The 20962-nt window shown below is 51.5% G+C and overlaps 1 protein-coding gene across 1 annotated transcript in view; it reads right to left on the bottom strand.

Moving 5' to 3' along the window:
- BMP7 (bone morphogenetic protein 7) overlaps window positions 1–20962 on the bottom strand; it is an 89619-nt gene that overhangs the window by 53002 nt on the left and 15655 nt on the right. The window contains exon 2 of the mRNA XM_060033373.1: window positions 3765–3957. Coding sequence (XP_059889356.1) covers window positions 3765–3957 — 193 coding nt within the window. The remainder of the gene's footprint in view (window positions 1–3764; window positions 3958–20962) is intronic.

The raw sequence follows: 20962 nt of genomic DNA, 5'->3' as shown, positions 1-20962 counted from the left end.
TAGAAATCTAAAGCAAGCAGCCCCTTCCGGCCCTCCTGCGGCCTCTCGGTCCACTCTCTGCTCTGCTTCATACTTTGCACCTGCCGTGTCCTCCTGCGTCTCCTCCTCTGTTTGAATGTGACCTCCTCAAGGGCTCGGACTGGGGTCTGGTCACGTCCACCATCGCCCAGCACAGCAGGTACTCAAACATTTGCTGAGGGGTGACTCGGTCTCCCAGCAAAGCCCAAAGCCCCCCGAGGCAGGAATTCCCAACGCTGTCCTGAGCGTCCCCAGAGGTGGCCTGTGGCCAAGCTGCTCTTCGGGGCAACCTGCCACGCCGGCCACAGAGCCACTGACAGCTGTCCTGTCCCGCCTGTCCCTCTTCCAACCACAGTGACTCAGGCCTTCTCCCCTCCCAGGGCCTCTGGATCCACCCCATGGAGCTAAGGCAGGGCTGAGGAGGCAGCCACTTCAAACCAGTGCCCACGAAGTCAGCAGGTTGACACAGACAGAAGGCTGAGGGGCTGCCAGCAGGCACTAGGGAAGCCAAAGGCTTGTGTTTCTTCTAAGTGAGGACCCAGTGGCTCACACCCACCCCCGCATCATCACCTCCCTTCTGTCCTTCTAACAAACATGCTTGTCTGCACCTTAGGACGGTGGCCCTTGCGGTTCCCCGGAGATACTCTCCCCGCACCCCATTTCAGTTCCTTCTAGTCCTTCAAATATCCCCAGCTCAACAGGCCGTCAAGGACCACCAGTCACCTTGTCTGGCCAGTGGGCCTATTTATTTGCTTATTTGCTGACTGCCCGTCTTCACCCCCTGTTATGGATGGAACTGTATCTCCTAAGAAGATGCGCTCAAGTCCTACCACTGGTGTCTCTGAATGTGACCTTATTTGGAATTAGGGTCTTTATGAACATGATCAGTTAAGTAATGAAAAGTCATGCTGGAGCAGGACGGCCCCTAAGCCAAGATGACTGGTCTCCTTATCAGAAGAGGAGAGAGGCACACAGAGAGGATGCCAGAGCCATGTGACAACGGAGGTGGAGATGGGAGCGGCGCCACCGAGCGCCAGGAATGCCATCGACGGCAGCACCAGAAGCTGGAAGAGGCAGGAAGGATCCTCCCCTGCAAATTTCAGAAGGAGCACAGCCCGCTGACACCCTGATTTCAGACTTCCGGCCCCCAGCACTGTGAGAGAGCACATTTCTATCGTTTCAAGCCACCCAGTGTGTGGTGCTTCGTGAGGGCAGGAAACCGGTACACCCCTCACACAGAGTTGAGACGAGGTCCCTGCCCCCGTGAGCCGGGCTGGTTTATTCCAGCGGTTTAGCAGCAGTGGTTGAATAAGCAAATGGCTGGGCTCCCACGGGTCTCTCCAAATGCAGTGGCCTCTGCGCAGCCCACCCGCCCCGCGAGGGAGGCACGTGCACGCCAGGCCCGTCTCGCCCGTTGCTGGGTCTCCGCTGCTCTTCCCGGCGCGTGGAGTGGAACGGGCGCACACGGCAGGCGTGGGGCCGAGGGGTGGGGTGCCCCTCGCGTCAAGGGCGGGGCCTGAGGATGCTCCAGACACGAAGAAAGCTCCCACGCACGTGAGGGAGGGGCCCACGCCAGCAGCATCCCAGCTGACCCCAGAGACCGCCGGCCAGGGAGGACGAATGCCTTCCTGCGTGGAGAACTTGGGGGAAGAGCTGCACAGGCGACACCAGCCAACCCTTCCAGTCCCGCTCAGCCAAAGGCCATAGGGGCAGCTACGTTCCTGAGGTTAAACCTCTGGGTGGAGGTTTCTGAGGCAGCTTTGGGGAGCCTGCCAGGAGGCCCTGGGGTGTGAGCAGGGCTTGGCTTTTGCACAAGTGGACCGATCGAGTGCTACTGACAGATAGCCTCTGGGTACCTGCCTCGCCCCAGTTGGTCAGCCTTCAGGAGAAAACAGCCAAACATGTGCTCTCGTTCAAGAGTCCCGGGGGATCCGTCAGAGTACAGAGCAAACATATGTTACCCTGGGGGACTGAACTCAATGCTTCTTATTGAAATTGGGTCTGGGGGCCAGGGTCCAGCCCACCAGGGTGAAGTGGGGCACCTGAGTGCCTTTAGTAAGATTCGGAGGTGACTGCCAAGGCTGTCTGCTGCCCGCACCCCCTTCCGAGCCACACCCACATTCCAGAAAGGTGCCATCCCCTCAGGGAGGGTCTGCCATCCTCTCTAGCAGGGGAGCAGTACAGGGCAGTGCATTCAAGCGGGCGCTCTAAAATGCAAACTTAATCCACACTGAGACGCCACGTGTCACCCATCAGACAGACTAAGATCAAAACAGTGCAATAAGAGCCCATGCTGGGGAGCACATGGGGCCACAGGCCCCCTCCATGTGGCTGGCAGAAGTATATATTGACACAGCCTCCAAAGGGAGCAGTTCAGCAAAATCTATCAGAGTCACCAAGGTATGCGCCCCCGACCCCACAATTCTATTTCTAGAACTATATCCGACTGATAGACAAGCACGTGTGTTATACGCCCCACCCACACCGTCTATAATTCGGAAAAGTTGAGAATCCACCTTGTGCCCGCAGGAAACTGGCTGAATACCTTAGAGCACAACCCACACGACTGGAGACGCGTGGTGATGAAAAGAACGAGGATGCCCCCTGGGAAGGGACGTGGAAGGATGGTCAAGGCTTACTGTCAAGACTGTCAAGGTTTAGTGATAGAAGTAGGTGCAGGAGAGACTCTATGACGAGATATCACTTGTGAAAAGATATAAATGCACACGTAGCTGCTGATTTGAGACAACGCGAGAAACTGGGCGCAGAGGCAGTTAACGAAGGCGAAACACTGGAAACACTCAAGACAAGCTTGGTTTTCTTAGTATTTAAGATGACCTTCCAAATGACAGTGCCTGCCAAGCCAGGTGCTGAGAGTCGCTATGTCCCCAAACGTGCTACGAGGTCCCCTTTCCTGCTGAAGACGCTAGGACAGCCCAGCAGAAGGGGGCGTCCACACCACCTTTCTTCCGTCATGAGGAGTGGCAGGTGGTGCCGGTGGGAGTAAAAGTCCAAGAGCCCGCGATGTCCAAAAACCCAGCCACCAGGCAGCACCACCTCGGGACTGCAGGAGATATGGGAACATACATATATGTATAACTGATTCACTTTGTTATAAAGCAGAAACTAACACACCATCGTAAAGCAATTACACCCCAATAAAGATGTTAAAAAAAAAAAAAAAAGAAGTTCCAGCCCATTCTCTCAGCCTTCTCACCTCTCAGAGGACTTTGAAACGAAACGGAAGGGTCTCAAGAAATGAAAGTCCTTCAACCCAAGCTTTTCGTTCCTGACCTCAAGATTCCTGGAAGGCTCAGAGTTCTCTGACCGTTTATTTTTGATTTGGGGATTTTTATCCCCTAGCATTTTATTACAAATGGCCACTTTCATTGGTGGCCTGACATCACATGGGAGAGAAGCAGACCGTCAAAAACGCTTCTTCCTCTTCCTCGTTCCCCCTAAACACAGGCTGACCCAGACTACCCATAATTCCCCACGGGGGCCACCCAATCCCTGGCTCACCTGGCTGTCCCCTATTCCTAACTCGATCTGCTGACGGTGATAGTTTTAAGAGGTGGAGACATACACCATACACCATCTCTAAAAAAAGATACTCCATCCAGGGCACGTGGCTGGTGATCCACGGGGGGAGCGGTCATGACCAGTCTGGTCGCATCCTCTGGCCACCAGCTCCTCTGCAGCTGAAGCAGCTCAGGACCTCTCCCAGGCACCAGTACAGCACCCACCTGCCCAAGTGTTCCTGCAGCACCTGGTAAACGCTGATCCGGAACGTCTCGTTACTGAAGTGTTCCCGGATGTGGTCCTTGTAGATCCGGAATTCGGCTGCAGTCACCGCTTCCCCTTCTGGGATCTTGGAAAGATCAAACCGGAACTCCCGGTGGTGGTAGCGTGGGTGGAAGAACTCTTTGTCGTGTTCCACTGCAAAGGGGAGAAAACACACATCGGCACCAAAAGCTCATTAGTGACTGGGTTTCACTCTCCCAGCTCAGAGTCCAAGCATCTTGCCTAAGCTCGATGGAGACTTGCCCAGAGCCGGTGACCCCTGGTGATGACTGCCTGTTCCAGGCTGACCTGCAGCAGACTACAGGTCACAGGCTCAGACCCCGTGGTCACCTTGGACAATAAGAACAATGAACTCTGCACCAACTTGCTGGGGAGAGTGGGGTACTGACCAAGTCATCCCAGAGGCCCTGGACAGGCCTGGGCTCCGGGGACTCAGGCCTGGGCTCAAATCCAGACTCAGCCACTACCAAGCTGGGTGGGCTTGGACAAGTGCCAGGTTAGCTATCCAGACCTCAGTTTCCTCATCTGAAAAATGGGAATAATAATCCCCCTTCATGGGTTGCTGTGAGAGTTAAGTGATCTAATTCATATAAATAGCTTAACCACTGGAAGCGCTGGATAGCTGTGAGCTACAGTGTAAACGTCAACCTTACTATGCCTATCATGGGTTACCTAGGCCAGTGGTGCTCAGCCCTGGCTGCGTGTGACAATCACCATGGGAACTTTGAGAACACATTGATGCCCTAGCCCAGTGGGGGCTGGTAAACGTTTAATAACCGGCTCTCTAGGACCCGATCTGCGGTGTTTGCCAATTTTCATCTTGGAAGATTTCAAGCTACCAAAGTGAAGTCACTGAGAACAGTGGTGGGCAGACTGGCACAAAGTGGGCTCCAGCACCCTGCCCCTCTCGGAACCAAATGAATCACTATCTTTGGGGAAGGGGCCCAGAAACCTGTACTTTTTAAAGCACCCCAGATGTCTCTAACAGCAGCCAGGGTTTACACAGCCTTAGACAAAAAGAAGAAAAAGAGGTGAATGGCAGCATCTTGGCGGGGAGGGTGGGGGGTTTGGAAGAGGACTTCAGGACAAAACAAGGTCAAGGGACCAAGCCCTTCTCCCTTATACTGGCAGTGACACTAGACTAAGCCATTATGTCCACTTCATAGACGGCGAACACCCAGATGGATGTAAGTGCAAGAGCGATGCTTCGGGGAGTGGGCCCCTGGTTCCCAAGGATCGTGCATCCTTTGGACTAACATGGAGCAGCAACGAAGGTGAGCATCGTCGGTGTTGCAAAGATGCAGGATGGCCAAGCCCAGGTGGGCCTGCAACATCTGCAGGTACCCTTCATCTCCTGGGAGATACAGCCCAATCTCCACTTCCTGCCTCGGGGGTGGGGAAGCAGAGAGACAGGGAGGGAGAGTGCAACCAGCTTGGCCAGAAGGGAGGAGAAACATGACCAGCGAGCTTCAGCTTTCTCAGCGTGAAAGCCCTCAGGCTGGGGGGTTAGGGCTGCCACAGGTACAAGCAGGACGAGAACGCGTGAATGCCTTTGAGGAAGGAGGTTCACAGCACTGGCAGCCCAAAGGCCCTTTAAAAACCAAAAATCTGTTTTAAACCTTAATAATATGACTGGCCCAGGGCATTTCCACTTTGATTTATGGAGAAGATGAGGATGCAGGGTCTACTGCGGCAGCCTCTGCAAAGTGCCCCCCACGGGGCATCGAGGGAGCCTCGGGAGGGGACCCCAGGGGAAGGGGGCCTCTGTCACTAGGGAAATGCCCCGGGCCAGTCTTGGTCACCCTTCTAGCTCATTCAGCCCTCACGTCACCCTAGGAGGTGAGCACAATGCCGCGTCGGTAGGGGTAGAGGTGCACCTGAGACCCAAGAGGCGTGGTGCGGCCTCCCAGGGTCGGGGAGCTGAGACTGAAACCGAGGTCCCACCCAACCCGAGGCCTTAACCACACATCTCAGTGGCAGCGCTGACAGCTCAGCAAGGGGAGTTCCTTGGCGTGTCTGTTAGAATGTTTTCACTGCATTACAACATACGTGTTGTGCGTGCACAACCACAGGGGTGCAGTTCAGTGAACTGTCACAGTGAACCCACCATGGGACCTCCTCCCAGATCAAGAAACAGAACATTACCAGTGCCCCCTTCCTCTCCCCCCAACTTCTCAAACCAGAGGTTAGTTTTGCTTGTTTCTGAACATTATAAACAGGGAATAATACAGTATCTATTCTTCTGTGCCAGGCTTCTTTCACTCAACAGCGTTTGTGCGATTCATCCACGTTGCTGTGGACGTTCATTCCTCCTCGTTGCTGTACAGTATTCCACAGCTCGATTACAGCCCTGTTCACGGATCCATCCCACAGGACACGGGCATCTGGGTAGTTTCCAGTTTGGGGCTCTGCGAGCAGCGCTGCTGTGCACATCCGGGCACCCGTATTTCCGGGGGGCAGGCACACCCGGAAGTGGAGCTGTGCGTGTTCGATATCGCGCCCGAGCACTTTTATGTACGGGGGGCGGGGGTGATGGAAGAAGGCAAGTCTGTCCTGCCAAAGACGTGGGCACAGTCCTCAGGTACTTTTCTGCAGGGGACTCTGGGTGGGGGGCTGAGGGGAGGCGACAACTCCTGGAGAGAATCCCTGTGCCCCAGTGAGCGGCCGGAGGGTGCCCCCCTGCCCCCCTGAGCTCGCTCGCAGTGAACTCAGCTGCGTCGCCCCCCAGCCCCAGCACCCCACCCAAGCCAAGGTCACCAGAGACCACCCACAACCAAATGGAAAGGACACCCTACGGTCACCATTTTTCTGGACCTCCAGGTAGCAGCGGCCAACATGTGGCTCTTCCAGCCTCGGCAGACCTTGCCCTCCTGCAGTCCCCTTCACTGTGAACACTTGGTTGTCTCCCGCCCACCCCGCCCCATCCTTCTGGCCACTCCTTGAAACATCCCCTTAGATACTTCCATTTACAGGAGTTGACATGCAGCTAAGGAACACCAGGAGTGGCCCCCCATGCTGACAGACTGCACAGATACAGTCTCTATTTCCAACCGTCTTCCCTTCGCCCGCAGCGGAGCCAAACCCCCAAAGGCCAGAAAGAACCCCTGAGGTGTGCGGTGCTTCAGTATTCAGCGAGCGAGCGAGCCAGCTTCGTGCCGTTGTGCACAGGAGCCTCGGGCACGGTGCCTGGGACTCGGCGAGACCCCGACAGACCCCGGTGCCCCTGCTCCCAGCGCGGGGACAGACCATGCCTCACCACAGCTCCTGCTGGCAAACACAGCCATCAACCCGAGCAGAGAATGGGACAGTGGACCCACAATTTACAAATGCAGATGGCTGAGGAACCCAGAAGTGCAGAAAGGCACGTGCTCCGTGACGGTTCTCGCGTTGAGCACTCTTGGCCGTCACGTGGTGGATCCAGGCGAGGCAGGATTGAGCCCCATTCGACAGATGAGGAAACTGAAGCTCAGGGAGGAAAGGTAACTTGCCCGAGGCCACACGTTCGGTGAGTGCCTGAGCTCCGAAACCCCACTCTTGACCTTTACACTCCCTGGAGCCGGGTGGCCTGAGTTCAGATCTCAGCTGTGCACTGCCTGTGGCCTTGGCCCAGTTACTTAACCTCTGTGCGTATCCCCTTCCTCCAGGGATATTACACTGGTCCTCTCTCACAGGGAAGGTCACAGGAGGCGGCACTTACAACAGTGCCTGGCGAACGGGAAGTAATTTGTATGGGTCATTTTTACAGGGCCTCTCAAACAATGAGCTGTAAGAGTGACAATCAGTACAGAAAAAATAATATGTGCGTGTGGGTATTTACATAGTTCAGCTATGATAACTTTATTTGAAAAAAATTACAATAGATCAAACAGAAAAGAAATGTTTGGATAAGCATGACATTAACACAGGTACAGTCACTAAAGTCACAGGCAATGAAGAAAGAAAACACTGATATATAATCACAAATATAGTTTGCTGCAGCAGGTGTATATGTAACTTTTTTTAATGTGTAAGATAAAACGTATCTTAACTGCTAAGACAATTAAGATATCAGGGTTATAAGGTTTCTTTTTTAAAAAAAGATAAATGGATAAAGTGTCCAACTAAATTTCTTGCAAACATTTACAGGCTCTTTGGCATGGCTTCCTAAGTGAAATTTTTTCATTAATCATTTTAAGACAATGAGAGGGATGAACCATGTCATTATTCTGTTCTTCCTGAAACCTACATAATCTTGTGATTTATCAAAGAAAAAACAGTCTTTTTTTTTTTTTTTTTTTTTTTGCGGTACGCGGGCCTCCCACCGCTGTGGCCTCTCCCGTTGCCGAGCACAGGCTCCAGACGCACAGGCTCAGCGGCCATGGCTCACGGGCCCAGCCGCTCCGCGGCACGTGGGATCCCCCCGGAACAGGGCACGAACCCGTGTCCCCTGCATCGGCAGGCGGACCCCCAACCACTGTGCCACCAGGGAAGCCCAAAACAGTCATTTTTTAAAAGAAGAGCAGCGACTAATTCAAAGTTCAAAGCAAATCCCAAATCTCCTCTTCCCAAGGTTTCCATTTAATATGGAAACCGCTCCACCGTGTGGAGTCTACACCATTTCAGTCTCAGGGATCAAGATGGCTTAACAGGGCTTCCCTGGTGGCTCAGTGGTTGAGAATCCGCCTGCCAATGCAGGGGACACGGGTTCAATCCCTGGTCCGGGAAGATCCCACATGCCATGGAGCAACTAAGCCCGTGTGCCACAACTACTGAGCTTGCGCTCTAGAGCCCGTGAGCCACAACTACTGAGCCTGTGTGCCACAACTACTGAAGCCCGTGTGCCTAGAGCCTGTGCTCTGCAACAAGAGAAGCCTCTGCAATGAGAAGCCCGCGCACCGCAACGAAGAGTAGCCCCCGCTCGCCACAACTAGAGAAAGCCCGCGCGCAGCAACGAAGACCCAACGCAGCCAAAAATAAACAAATAAATACATTAATTAAAAAAAAAAAGATGGCTTAACAGTCACCACTAAAGCAGATGGAAACATGCATGCATTTTAGGGAGAAAACTGTCTTCACACTTTGTTGTTAAATTACTGTAGTTGATTACCCAAGACTCGAGTTTTAAAATAAATGTCTAGAGTTGATATCTCCCTGAGCCCATTAAGAAAAGCAACCCAAGGAAACCCAGAACCCAGGAAACCGGCTTTTTCTCCCACTGCCCTTTATAGTCTAGAACACCACTGACTGAGTGAACTCACAGGAATGAACAAAGGACCTTCATCTTCAAAAGATTAAAAAAGTCCAAACCCCTGAGAACCAAAAGCTAAGTCCAAAGAAAATAGATTCCAGAAAAACCATCCTGACAGCAACCAGCTTCACGACTGTCCCCAAAGCCGATTCTGATGTCCTTCTTTCACAAAAGCCCGAAATGATAACCCCAAAGCTGGCCCCGGGAGGGCAAATTTTGGGCTGGAGGGTGCCAATGAAGGGTAGAGGCAGGTGGAACAGGAGGCGGTATCCCATCTCATGACCCTCTGACATGTCAGGCAAGACCTCTGCCCCACATACAGGTCAAGCCTGATCCCCAAGCATCACCCAAGCGCGTTTGCCTCCTCTCAGCACCTAGGGGTTCTCCTCCCATTTACAGTCACACGATACGTCCAAGTGTGCCCCTCACTAAGTTAGGGTCCTCTGCACAAGCGGATTACGATAACCAAAGGCAGCTTGCCATGCAGACTTGCAGAGGGCAGCAGGCATTTAAAGGGTACCTAAGTGGGGCTTCCCTGGTGGCACAGTGGTTAAGAATCCACCTGCCAGTGTAGGGGACACGGGTTCAAGCCCTGGTCCGGGAAGACCCCACATGCCATGGAGCAACTAAGCCCGTGAGCCACAACTACTGAGCCCACATGCTGCAACTACTGAAGCCCGCACACCTGAGCCTGTGCTCCGCAGCAATGAGGAGCCCGCACACTGCAACGAAGAGTAGCCCCCGCTCTCCACAACTAGAGAAAGCCTGTGAGCGCCAACGCAGCCAAAAATAAATAAAATTTAAAAATAAATAAATAAAGGGTACCTAGGTGGAGGTTTCCAGAGCCACACTTTATAGAACTGTATTTAACACCCTAAAAATTAGGGGTATGCCCCCCGATATACACATACTGATGTGCACACATAATAATACACAAAGATAAATGAATACAATAAACTCTTATACACATGGGAGAAGAGCTCTAGAAGATGCAATATTCCTCCTGCTCCTTACGGGTTCATTTCGTGCTGAGACACAGCTCACTGTGATGTCACCCGCGGGTGCCACGTTCACGCCATCTCCTCCTCTTGGAGAGCTTCATCGTGGCTCTTGCAACCGAGCCAAACGGTCCCAAGGGAGCCACCGCCTTGTCCCCTGACCTACTTCCCCAGAGCTGAGGGATGGGAGGGAACGAGCCCCAAGCTGGGCCCAACACAAGATTGCTTTTATTTTTACTGGCACCTGGTGGGAAAGAGCCCTGTTTGTTTTCTCTGCCTTAAACCCTAAGGATGTAATGTGGCACTCTGGGCAGCCTCACACCATCACCGCACAGAGAAAGCCGGCCGGTGAGAAGACTCCAGGCAAGGAGGACAGAGCTCAGAATTAAGGGGGAAGCCTTCCAGGCTTGATCCCCTGGCCTGGTGGTCCCCATCCTCCCTGAAGTTTGAGGTTTCAGTTCTTCTAATTTGTGAGTCACGTGGAGACCCTTCAGACAAGTCCCGTGTAAGCTACTTAGAGTCAGGTTGCTGTCCTTTGCATCCAAGGCAGCTCTGAGCAAAACAATCGAGCCCAATTATATACACACCCAGAAATGGATGGGCAGGAAACACCCCCAGGTAATAGTGGGGATGCCCAGGTGGCCACTTGCCGTGAAAGCTGCTTTCTTCAGACGTGGATAATTTCCAAGTACAAGATGACCCCCTGACGGAGCTCTGGGAACAGGGGCAACGACGTCTCGATCGTGAGCCTCCAGTGCCCCGCACAGCCTGACGCTTAGTAGGGCTCCATTAGTCTATTGGATTCAATATAGTACTTCGTGTGATCCTCTTCTAGTCTTTAAGTCAACTATTTTATTGATAACATACATGCAGTAAAGCACACAGATCCTACGTGTTCGTGAAGTTTGGTGACATTTCTCGATGCAAACGCGCCCAGAGCAGGACACGGCACATTCGTTACTGGCACCAAAGACACCCCCCCGGGCCCCTCCCGGGCCCCTCCCAAACCCCAGCCCCTTGCTCATCCCCAAAGGTGACCACCATCCGAACACCCAACCCCGCAGACTCACCCTGCCTGCCTGGGGCTTCCCCTTCTGCCTCTGCTTCCTTCACTTAACTGTGTCCGCGCGCGCCCTCCGTGGCTATGCGGAGCGGTTATTCACTCATTTCCACTGCTGTACTGGACCCCACTGTATGAATAGGCCACTGCTGATTTTTCTATGGGCATTTGGGGAGTTTCCAGTTTGGGACTATTACAAATCGGGCTACAGTGAACATCCTTCCTGTTGGTGAACACAATTCTACTGGGTAAACACCTCGAAGCAGGAGTGGGAATGGACAGAAGCCAAAGACTGGTCAAGGGCAAGCATTTTGAAGAGAGGGAGATGGAGAAGGGCTACCCAGTGCTGGCTAGGAACGCCTCGTGGGCAATAATGCCAGTGGTGGATATAAGCGCAGGAGGAAGAGCTCCACAGGTGAAGTAGGAGAGAAGGAAACACGTGTAGATGCAGAAAGCTAAACTTGAGGCGACCTGTGGGAAATCCAAGTGGGAAATTTGACTGGACAATTGAATGTCCAGTTGGGGGCTGCTGAATTGCACTTATGCATCTAGTTTTGTGGGAAAAATGCACATCCAATGAGAAAGATGAGCACCGCCTCGGACCACTACTGGGGGGCTGTGCGGGAGATGGAAGACACGGCCACCACAAGACCTCGGTCCAGGGGAAGGAACAGGACCAGAGACAGGCAGGATAAGATGACCAGGTGGTAGCCAGCGTCAGGTAACAGGGATACGGAGGCCACGCACAGGGTTTGATCGTCGGCAGCTTAGAGACCCCAGGACGTGGTAATGGTGGAGACAGCCGTGCACAGAAGGCAGAGAAGCAAAGAGATGGCCAGTTGCAGAGGACAGACATTTGCGTCGTGGAGGGGGGACTGTCAGCCCGTACAAAGCTGCCTTCATTCCCTCCTTGAGCCGGTCTCCCGGCCAGGGCTAGGAAGACCTGATAAATAGTAGTAAGCAAGTTAATGGCCCAGCTGTTCCTTCCAAAATTTCATGGTTTTTAGAAAAAGCTTAGTTAACTTTCCAGACTATGCGGTCCTCTGACTGTCCCCAAAAGATGCCGCCAAACTATGAGAGAGGACTTAAATATTTTATAAGCAAAGTGACACTTTCCAAGTAAAAACTGCAAGTCCAGCATTGGAAGTCTGCTCTTTACTCAGCGTCCGGTTTCCCTGAGCTCAGATTGGACCACGAGCTCCAGTTATGGGCTGGGGGCAGACCCCTGGATGCCTTTCACGAGGCTCTGAGAACCAACCAAAGTCCAAAATATAACCAGAAACTAGAGCTGAGTTTTCAAAGACCCTTGACTTCTTAGGATCCTGTGGCCCAGCATCTCCCCACCCCGATTTCACTCTGAAACTTTCACCCCAGGCTCCTTCCTGTACTACGGGGATACAATTCATCCAGAAGGTTCTGGCCCACGCCAGAATTCACTGGAGCTGATGTTACCAAGGCTGCTGTCACTCGGCGATTTACGGCTCTGCAGCTTCAGGGATGTGAAATTTGATGATGGTTCTTCATTCATTCCAAGATTTACACGGCAAGATTAAGGAGCTTGAAAAAGCCGCCAGAGGCATGCCATAAATTGGGAGTCCCAGAGAACTGAAGAGACATACCAATGACCCTAACAGGAAAATGTTCTCTTAATAACATGAGTGTTGATACACTGTGCTGCTCTTACAGAAGAAGGGAGACGGTCCTAAACATAGAGAAGAGGAAAACTGCATCAAAGTCTAACACGATAAACACGGCCAAGAAAATATTTCGGTGTCTCCTCACCCCCACTGTATTCATTCTACAAGTATTTCTTGACCGCCCGCTCTGGGGGAAAGAGCCCTCTGTTGACCTGCTAGAGGTGAGAGGTGGATAAAAGCTCACTTGGATTGCAGCTCTGTCACCTACCCAACCCCTGAGCTAGGTAACAGCCACCGTTTTAAAAGTTTTATTTTTAATTGTGGTAAAAATACACACAACATAAAATCTGCCATCTTAACCATTTTAAAGTGTACGGTTCAGTTGCGTTAAGTCCATTCACATGTCTGCACAAGCAATACGCAGAACTCTTACTCTTGCAGAACTGAAACTCTGGCCCCATTACACGCCTCCCCATTCTGCACCCACCCCATCCCCTGGCATCCACCAGTCTACTTTCGGTCTCTAGGACTCTGACAGCCCTCTGTGCCTCATACAGTGGAACCACACTTTTGTGACTGGCTTAGTTCACTGTGCCCAATGTCTTCCAGGTTCATCTATGTTGTAGCATGCTTCAGAATTGGTTTCATTTTCAAGGCTGAATAATATTCCATTGTGTGGATACCCTACGTTTTGTTTATCCAGTCATCTGTCAGGGAACACGTGGCTTGCTTCCACCTTTTGGCTCTTGTGAGTAATGCAGCTACAGACACGGGTGTGCAGATCTCTCTTTGAGACCCTGCTTTCCATCCTTTTGGATATATGCCCAGAAACGGAATTCCTGGATCACATGGTACTTCTACTTTTAATTTTTTGAGGACTTATCATACTGTTTTCCATAGAGGCTGTACCATTTTACATTCCCACCAACAGCACACAGAAGTTCCAATTGGTCCACATTCTCTCACCCCAACGCTTGTCATTTTCTGACGATTTGTTTTGTTTTGATAGCAGCCATCCTAACGATATGAGGAGGACGGGTACCATTATCAAAGCCCTCCCACTGGCCTGGATACCACATCACATGTGTCACACACACATCATTTCCTCGAATCCTTATAAAACACCCCACTCAGCAGTAAGCACGTGCATCGTGTCCATTCTACAGAGGAGTACACTGAGGCTCAGAGAGGTAAAGTCACTTGCCCACGGCCACACAGCTGGTCTGAATGCTTCACCACTTAGCCACACTCTCTCCCTCATGCCGGGAGCCACCGCCAACCTCTTAGCCATGGAGACGATTAAATAAAGACATCCCTGAAGTACACACCAAGCTCTCAGCACACACGACGCGGTCACAACATTAATCTCCTTAAACGCTAAACTCAGAGAGCGAGGACTCCGCATTCCTCTCAGGTCCCTCTGGTGTGTAAATACTGCTCCTGCTGGTGTTAGAGTCGCCCCGAGGGAGGCCGACCGCTTGAAGGTGGTGTAGCCTTAACCCGTCTCCCCATCCTCCCTCCCCAGCCCCCCAAATCAGGGGGCGGGGCCCCGCCCGGCAGAGGGCACACAAGCGGCATTGTCTCCCCTGAACTGCCGCTTCAACTCTCGAACTTTCCACCAAATGCTTTGGCTGCCAGCGAGACCACCTGGAGCCCCAGCGCCGGGCGCTCCGAGAGGGTCTTCCGAGACACTGCCTCCTTGTTAGACGCAGGGGGCCGCGTCCCGAGCCGCGGGTGCGGAGGCGAGCCCGCTGGCGGCCAGGCGCTTTGTCATAAGCGTGGCAGCCGCGCAGATGTGGAGGGGGTGGAGCGGAGAATTGCTGCCCCGCGAGATTAAACACCCCGGCGTCAACATGTGTGCGCTGTTGCCTGAACAATGTTATCATTGTGAATTGAATGGACCAAAGGGTTTAGGGGATGGGGCGGGGAGACGGAGAAAAGATGGGTTTAATTATCTCTAGGGCCAAAGCCAGTTGTTTGCCTAAAAAGCCCCAGACGCTGGTAGAGCTGAAAAGAAAAACAGGCTGTGAGCTTACATCAACCTTTCCGCCATAAATCGAGGCAGTCATCCTTCATCCAGGGGTACCCGTCTCCCCAGAGCGGGGGAGCCCAGCCCTTAGGGACCTCTGGGTCCCCACCCCGTCCTTAGCTAATTGAAAATGAGGGGACAGAATGGAAACTAGTTACTATTTCAGCTAAACTAGGGATTCTTAGCCGGGGCAATTTTGTTCTCCCCTCCCCTCCCCAGGGGCTCTTGGGCAATGCCTGCATTCCTTTTTGTTTGTCACAGCTTAGGGAGCGTGTGCTACTGGAGTCTGGTGGGTAATGGCCAGGACACTGCTAAGCATCCTACAGTGCACAGGACAGCCCCCGACTACAGGGGGTGGTCCAGCCTCAACTGTCAACCACGCCAAGTTGAGAATCCGGGAGCTAACAGACACACAAGCCTCATGAGACCCAGGCAGTTCTGGTCCCACCTGGGCTCTCAATCGGCTGCGTGGGACCTGAGCTCCGTGGGCCTCAGTTCTTCCCTCAGTAACAAGAGAATGGATTTAATTGGCCTGGAGTCCCCTTTCACTTCTGTTAGGTTGTACCATAAAAAGTTGTGAAATTTCCACCAATTTTGACCTATATGTAGTTCGACCTAAACTCGAATTCTACATCTGCACGGTCCAGTATGGCAGCCACGAACTGCATGTGTCTACAGAGCACTTGAAATGTGGCCGGTGTGGCAGTGTTTCCATTGATTTCAGTGTCATCGGTTTAAATGTGCCCAGGGGCGCCTGTACTGGAAGGCAGACACAGAACACTTCCATCACCAGGGAACGTGCTATTGGACAGCGCTGCTCTGTAGCATCGGCGCGCTGGTTTCTGATAGCAGCATGACGACATAAAGAGCTTATCACAAACCAGGGTCCAAATACGTGTTCTCAGAGAGGCGGGGAGGTTCTTCCTCAGAAACAGGTTCCCAGTGTGAGAAATTCCATGGAAGCAGGGAGAACTTAATCCCGGAGCTGTGGGAGACGCCTGCGTCGGATGCTGGTGGCCCCTGGGCTCTCAGTTCCGTCTGTAAAATAGGAATGACGACCCCTGCCCCGGTCACAGGGCCACCTGGGAGTTTGTCACTTGCTGAGTGACATCAGGCTGGGTAATCATCAGACCCAGCAAGTTCAGGGGCTCTGCTTCAGGCGCACCCGGCCCCGAGACCCCTTCCCCTCGGCTGGCTGAGCTGAGCCGTTTACTCCCTCCCAGCCGCCCCTCCCCATCCATGTCCTTCCTAGGGCTTAAGGAATTGATTGATTGGCCCGTTGACCTGTTTATTAACCATCTTCTTTTCTAGGTTTTAACTCCCAGAGTAAGACCTGAGAGAAGCCAGGTACAGAACGTAAGAGGCTTGAACATGGAGCCAGGCTGCGGGGGGAGTCCCGGCCCTGCCACCCACGGGGCGCTGGGGCAAGTTACTCTTCATCTGTCAGATGCGAGGACGATGAGACTAACACTGACTTCACTGGGTCGGTGTAGGATTAAAACAGACCAGGGATCCTCAGGCTTCGGCGTGTTCCAGAACCACCGGGGAGCCTGTCAAAACACAGACCACTGGACCGGCTCCCAGTATTTGTAACATGGGAGATCTGGGGTGTGGCCCAAGAACTTGCACTTCTAACAGGTTGTCAGGAGATGCCGATGCGGCCGGTCCAGGGACCCCACTTTGAGAACCGCCAGAATAGAGCCCGTCCGTGGAGCCCTTGGCGCACAGAAAAGTCTTGAACGATGTCAGCTCTGATTGTTTTGTGGTTCTCCACTGTCCCACCCACCATACTCACTTGCGTGGCCCTGGGCAGGTTCTCAAGTATCTCAGTGAACAGTCTTTGGAAACTTTCCCCCCGGGTTCCCTTGGGAGGGCAGAAAAGCCCCTCTCGGTCTCACTCAGCTCTAGAAGCAGCAGAGAATTGGGGTTGAGATGGGGCCTTCTGGCCTGGGTTCAGACTCGGACTCTGCCAATCACCAGCAGTGACTCAGGACAAGTTAACCCATCTCTGGGAGGCTTAGCTTCCCCTTCAATAAAATGGGGACACAAAGAGGTCCCCAGTTATATGGGGCCGTCATGAGAATTCAAGAAGACAGAGGCCAGCGATCATGGGACATGACAAGGACAAGCGCCAGACCAGAGGAGGCCCCGGGAGCGGCCGGGGGTGGGAGGGGCAGTGCGGCAGCCCACGGGCCCCTCCCCAGGACAGGAGGGTGCCTGCTCAGACCTTCCCCCAAAGCAGCCAGAGACTCCTGGGTCAGCTGGGCAGGCACAGCTGGTTTAAGGTATTTTAGAAGCAAATCAAATCAAATGAGAATTTATAATCCTTCCTGAGGTCTGGGTTCCATCAACCTAAACTCATTAGGCCAGAGCAGTGCAGGTGCAGCTAAGGAAGAGATTGTTCTGCGTTTCCTTCATGCTGGACTCCCATCTCCCTTTCACAGTAAGAGTCTCCTCTAAACCCCATACATGGAGCAAAACACTCATCACAGAGGCATCAGCGTCCACTTCTGCAAGTAGGACTGTAAAGAGATGCTCAGAAGCCGCCCCGGGGGCTTGCAGGGGGGAGTTTGGTGGAAACCAGCAAACTTCAAGACCCTCATTCGTTTCACGCTCACATTGCAACAAACTGAACTTGACTTCCCAAGCTGAACTATCAAAACACCCTTAAAACTGCATTTTTGTCCCTTGAACCTATTTCTGGTAAGTGAAGGAGAATCCGAGGTCAAACCAAACAATGGTTCTGAAATTACAGTTTGGATTCTCTGTTGAATGTAACCGGCAGAGCGGCAAACAGATTTCCAAAGTGAGTCTCCTCTGGTTTACTTGAAACAGGTCTAAATGGAGTCATCTTTCCAAATAATTGGAAATGATTGGTAGTGATTTAAGGGAACACTTGTACAATTAAATGGATAAAGTTTTAAAACAGGCAACACTAGTCTATGGCGTTAGAAGACAGGATGGCAGTCGCCCTTGGGTGAGGCTGTGAGGGGGCTTCTGGCAGCTGGTCACGTTCTGTTTCTTGTTCTGGGCACTGGTACCTGGGTGTGTTCACTTTGTGGAAATTCCTGACTGTTCTAGATTCGTGCACTGTTCTGTACACAAGTTAAACTTCAATAAACAGTTTTATCAACAATACGTATTGGCTGGCTTTATCCATCTCCAGTTGTACTCAAGAAGTATCTGTCACCACAGTCCCCCTATAGTAAGAGCAATTTCATACCAGCTGTTTGGGGAAAAGATACTAACACCTTTATCAATTTTAAGACATCTTGGTTTCAGAAGCATCGATAATCAAAGAAATGGGATATTATGCCTAAAGCACCTAATTGGGAAACATGTATGTGGCATCCTACTGCCCTGACCTATGACCCTCCCGTTAGCAAGGCTGTTTATTCACCTGCTCCAAACCCATCCTTCAAGCCTGAGGAGCAGCTCGGGATCAAGTTTAAGAGGGAGGGCTCAGTAACTGGACCTCCAAATTCAAATACACTTTCTGGGCCAGCTGCTTACTTCTCTGTGCTCAGTTTTCCCATCTCTAAAATAAGGAGGATGGTAATAGCTCCCACCTGAAACAGCTGTTATGAGAATTAAATTAGTAATATAGGTAAAGAGGATAAAGGGTACTTAGCACATAGTAAGCCCTTCACAAATGTTAGCTACAAAGATTATTATTATTTTTATGGCTAGCTTAGCAATAATTAGATCGTATACACACCCCCAACTCCCCAACCCAGCCACAGGGGGCCAAAGGCTGACTCTCAGAAACCTTATTTATGAAGCATGATCTACCTTCTAGACCCAACCGATTCATGAGTGAACATGTAATTCAAGCTAAGAGTCCCTCCCGAGGAATTTTATTTGGGTGCAGTAGCTCAACCAAGTCATCAAGAACTCAAGTTTCTTCCATCTTTTTGCTCTGCCATCGCCTGCACATTGATGTTCAGTCCTTACGCTTGTTGCCTAATGGTCACAAGATGGCCGCCACAGCTCCAGACATCACATCTTCACAGAACCACATTCAAGGTAAGAAAAGGGAGAAAAGGATAGACTGTTCTGTTTGTTCATCTGTCACTCATCAGGAAGCAAAATATTTTTCAGAACCATCTCCCATCCCTTTCTACTCCCAGCAGATTTCCTCTGGTGCTTCACGGGTTAGAACACCATCCCATGTCCATTCCATCCTGCTAGGGAAGCTGGTAAGGCAAGTATGTGGCTAGCCAGAGAGCTGTGACTACAAGTTGCTGTGGGTGGCCATCTTTCTCCCAATAGGCAGGGTAGCAGAGGAATCCAGTGGGACAGAGAGGTCAGAGGGAAGCTATTCAGTGAGGGACATGGAGAGAATAACCCCTGGACTCTCTAAGGACATTCTAGTCGCTGTTATGTCCTTTCCCAGGTCTTGGGGATGCATCGATTTCCTATTTATTCTCCTTAAACTAGTTTGAATATATTTTCTTGCCTGCAACCCCAAAATTCTGTTACATATAATTTTGTTCACACCAAACACACACTGCACAGAAATAACACCTGAAAACACCTTCTACCTCCTTTTCCACTGATCATCTCTTCCAACCAGTGGGCCTAGGGATATACCCAGACCCTCTCACATCAGTCTCTCTAGGAAACAAGCAGTAGTAACCCATGTGCCCAGAACCCACTTACTGGAAAAAGTTCTTACAGGCTTTCAGGGTACAAACAAGGTTCTACCAGGATAGCAGGGCTTCCATCCAAGTAGCTCTCCACCCTCGGCTTACCAACAAAGACACAGATTCTTAACATGCCTTGAGTATCTTGATCTGTTCATCCTCTACCCAGAGGGAAACAGGAGCCACCTGTCCCACAAGCAGAGCTCAGACCTGGCCTCTGTTTTCTTCCATGGGACAATGATTCTGACCTTTTCAGATCATTTTCAAGAAGTTTTGCCACTTGTCTAAGGAGATGGTGATAAAATAAAGATAGTTTTCAGCAGGCAACTGGCTGTTGGCCAGAATCCCACGCAGTCTTCAAAGTCAGGGCGAGAGGTATACCTACTCACAGGTTCCAGTTTAAAGAGGAACTGAAGTCCCTCCATGGGCTGCAGAGGGTCTGGTTGAATTAATGCCAACATGCAACCCAACTTCTGCATATATTCACTGCGGCACGCTATTATTTGGAGACTTTGGAAACTAGCTCAGGGTCCCCATTTATCTGGGCATAGTGAAGAGTTGAGTCAAATCACATGTGCAAATAACTTCTATAAATCCACCTATACACCACAGAGGCAACAACGACAAAGAGGGAGAGAGAAACAACTTAGATTATTTGAATGTGGCTACATAACGAACACTTCCAATGCACTTTCCTTCCCCAAGCTTTCCCTCCTACTGTGTGGGCCAGAAGCCAGTTTCATTCCTTTCCATCCTTCCTTGTAGCAAGATCTGGCCTTGTGAACCAGTTTGGGCCAGGGGACTTACAGAGAAGACTTCTAGGGAATGTCTAGGAAGCCAGGAGACAGATAAGCAAGGAGAGCTCTTTGGACCCTTTCCCTTTCTCTTGCCTTGAACGTGAGATTATATGAAGATGTGATGTCTGGGGCTGTAGCAGCCATCCTGTAACCGTGAGGTAACAGACATAAGACATTAGAGGACGGTGAAGGCAAGGGGGAAAGCTCATGGATACCTGGATGATATTACTGAGCTGCTACCCCAAACTTGGAATCACTTCGCAGAATTGCTGTTATGGGAGATACTGACATGTTTTTAATGCTGAAGCCACTGTTAGGCAGGTATACTGTGACTTAGAACAAGTCCTAAATGAGACATCATTCCTCTCCACAGAAACAAGGAGCAGGCTTTGGGACGTATATATCTTACAGCACTTCCTGTTCATGAGAGTGGTGCTAGTGTTTAAAAATAAGTATTTTCGGGGACTTCCCTGGCGGTCCAGTGGTTAAGAATCTGCCTTCCACTACAGAGGACATGGGTTCGATGCCTGGTCACGGAACTAAGAGCCCGCATGCCGCGGGGCAACTAAGCCCGCAAGCCCCAACAAGAGAGAAGCCCGCGAGCCCCAACGAAAGATCCCGTGTGCTGCAACCAAGACTCGATGCAGCCAATAAATAAATAAATAATATATATATATATTTTTTAAAAGAAGGTATTTTGGTATAATATGGCACTAAACTTAAGCCAACTGTTTCATCTCATGGGC

Source organism: Delphinus delphis, chromosome 15, assembly GCF_949987515.2.
Source record: "Delphinus delphis chromosome 15, mDelDel1.2, whole genome shotgun sequence".
Classification (NCBI taxonomy): Eukaryota; Metazoa; Chordata; class Mammalia; order Artiodactyla; family Delphinidae; genus Delphinus; species Delphinus delphis.
Note: the sequence above shows the minus strand (reverse complement) of the source record. Positions and strands in the feature narration are given on the sequence as shown.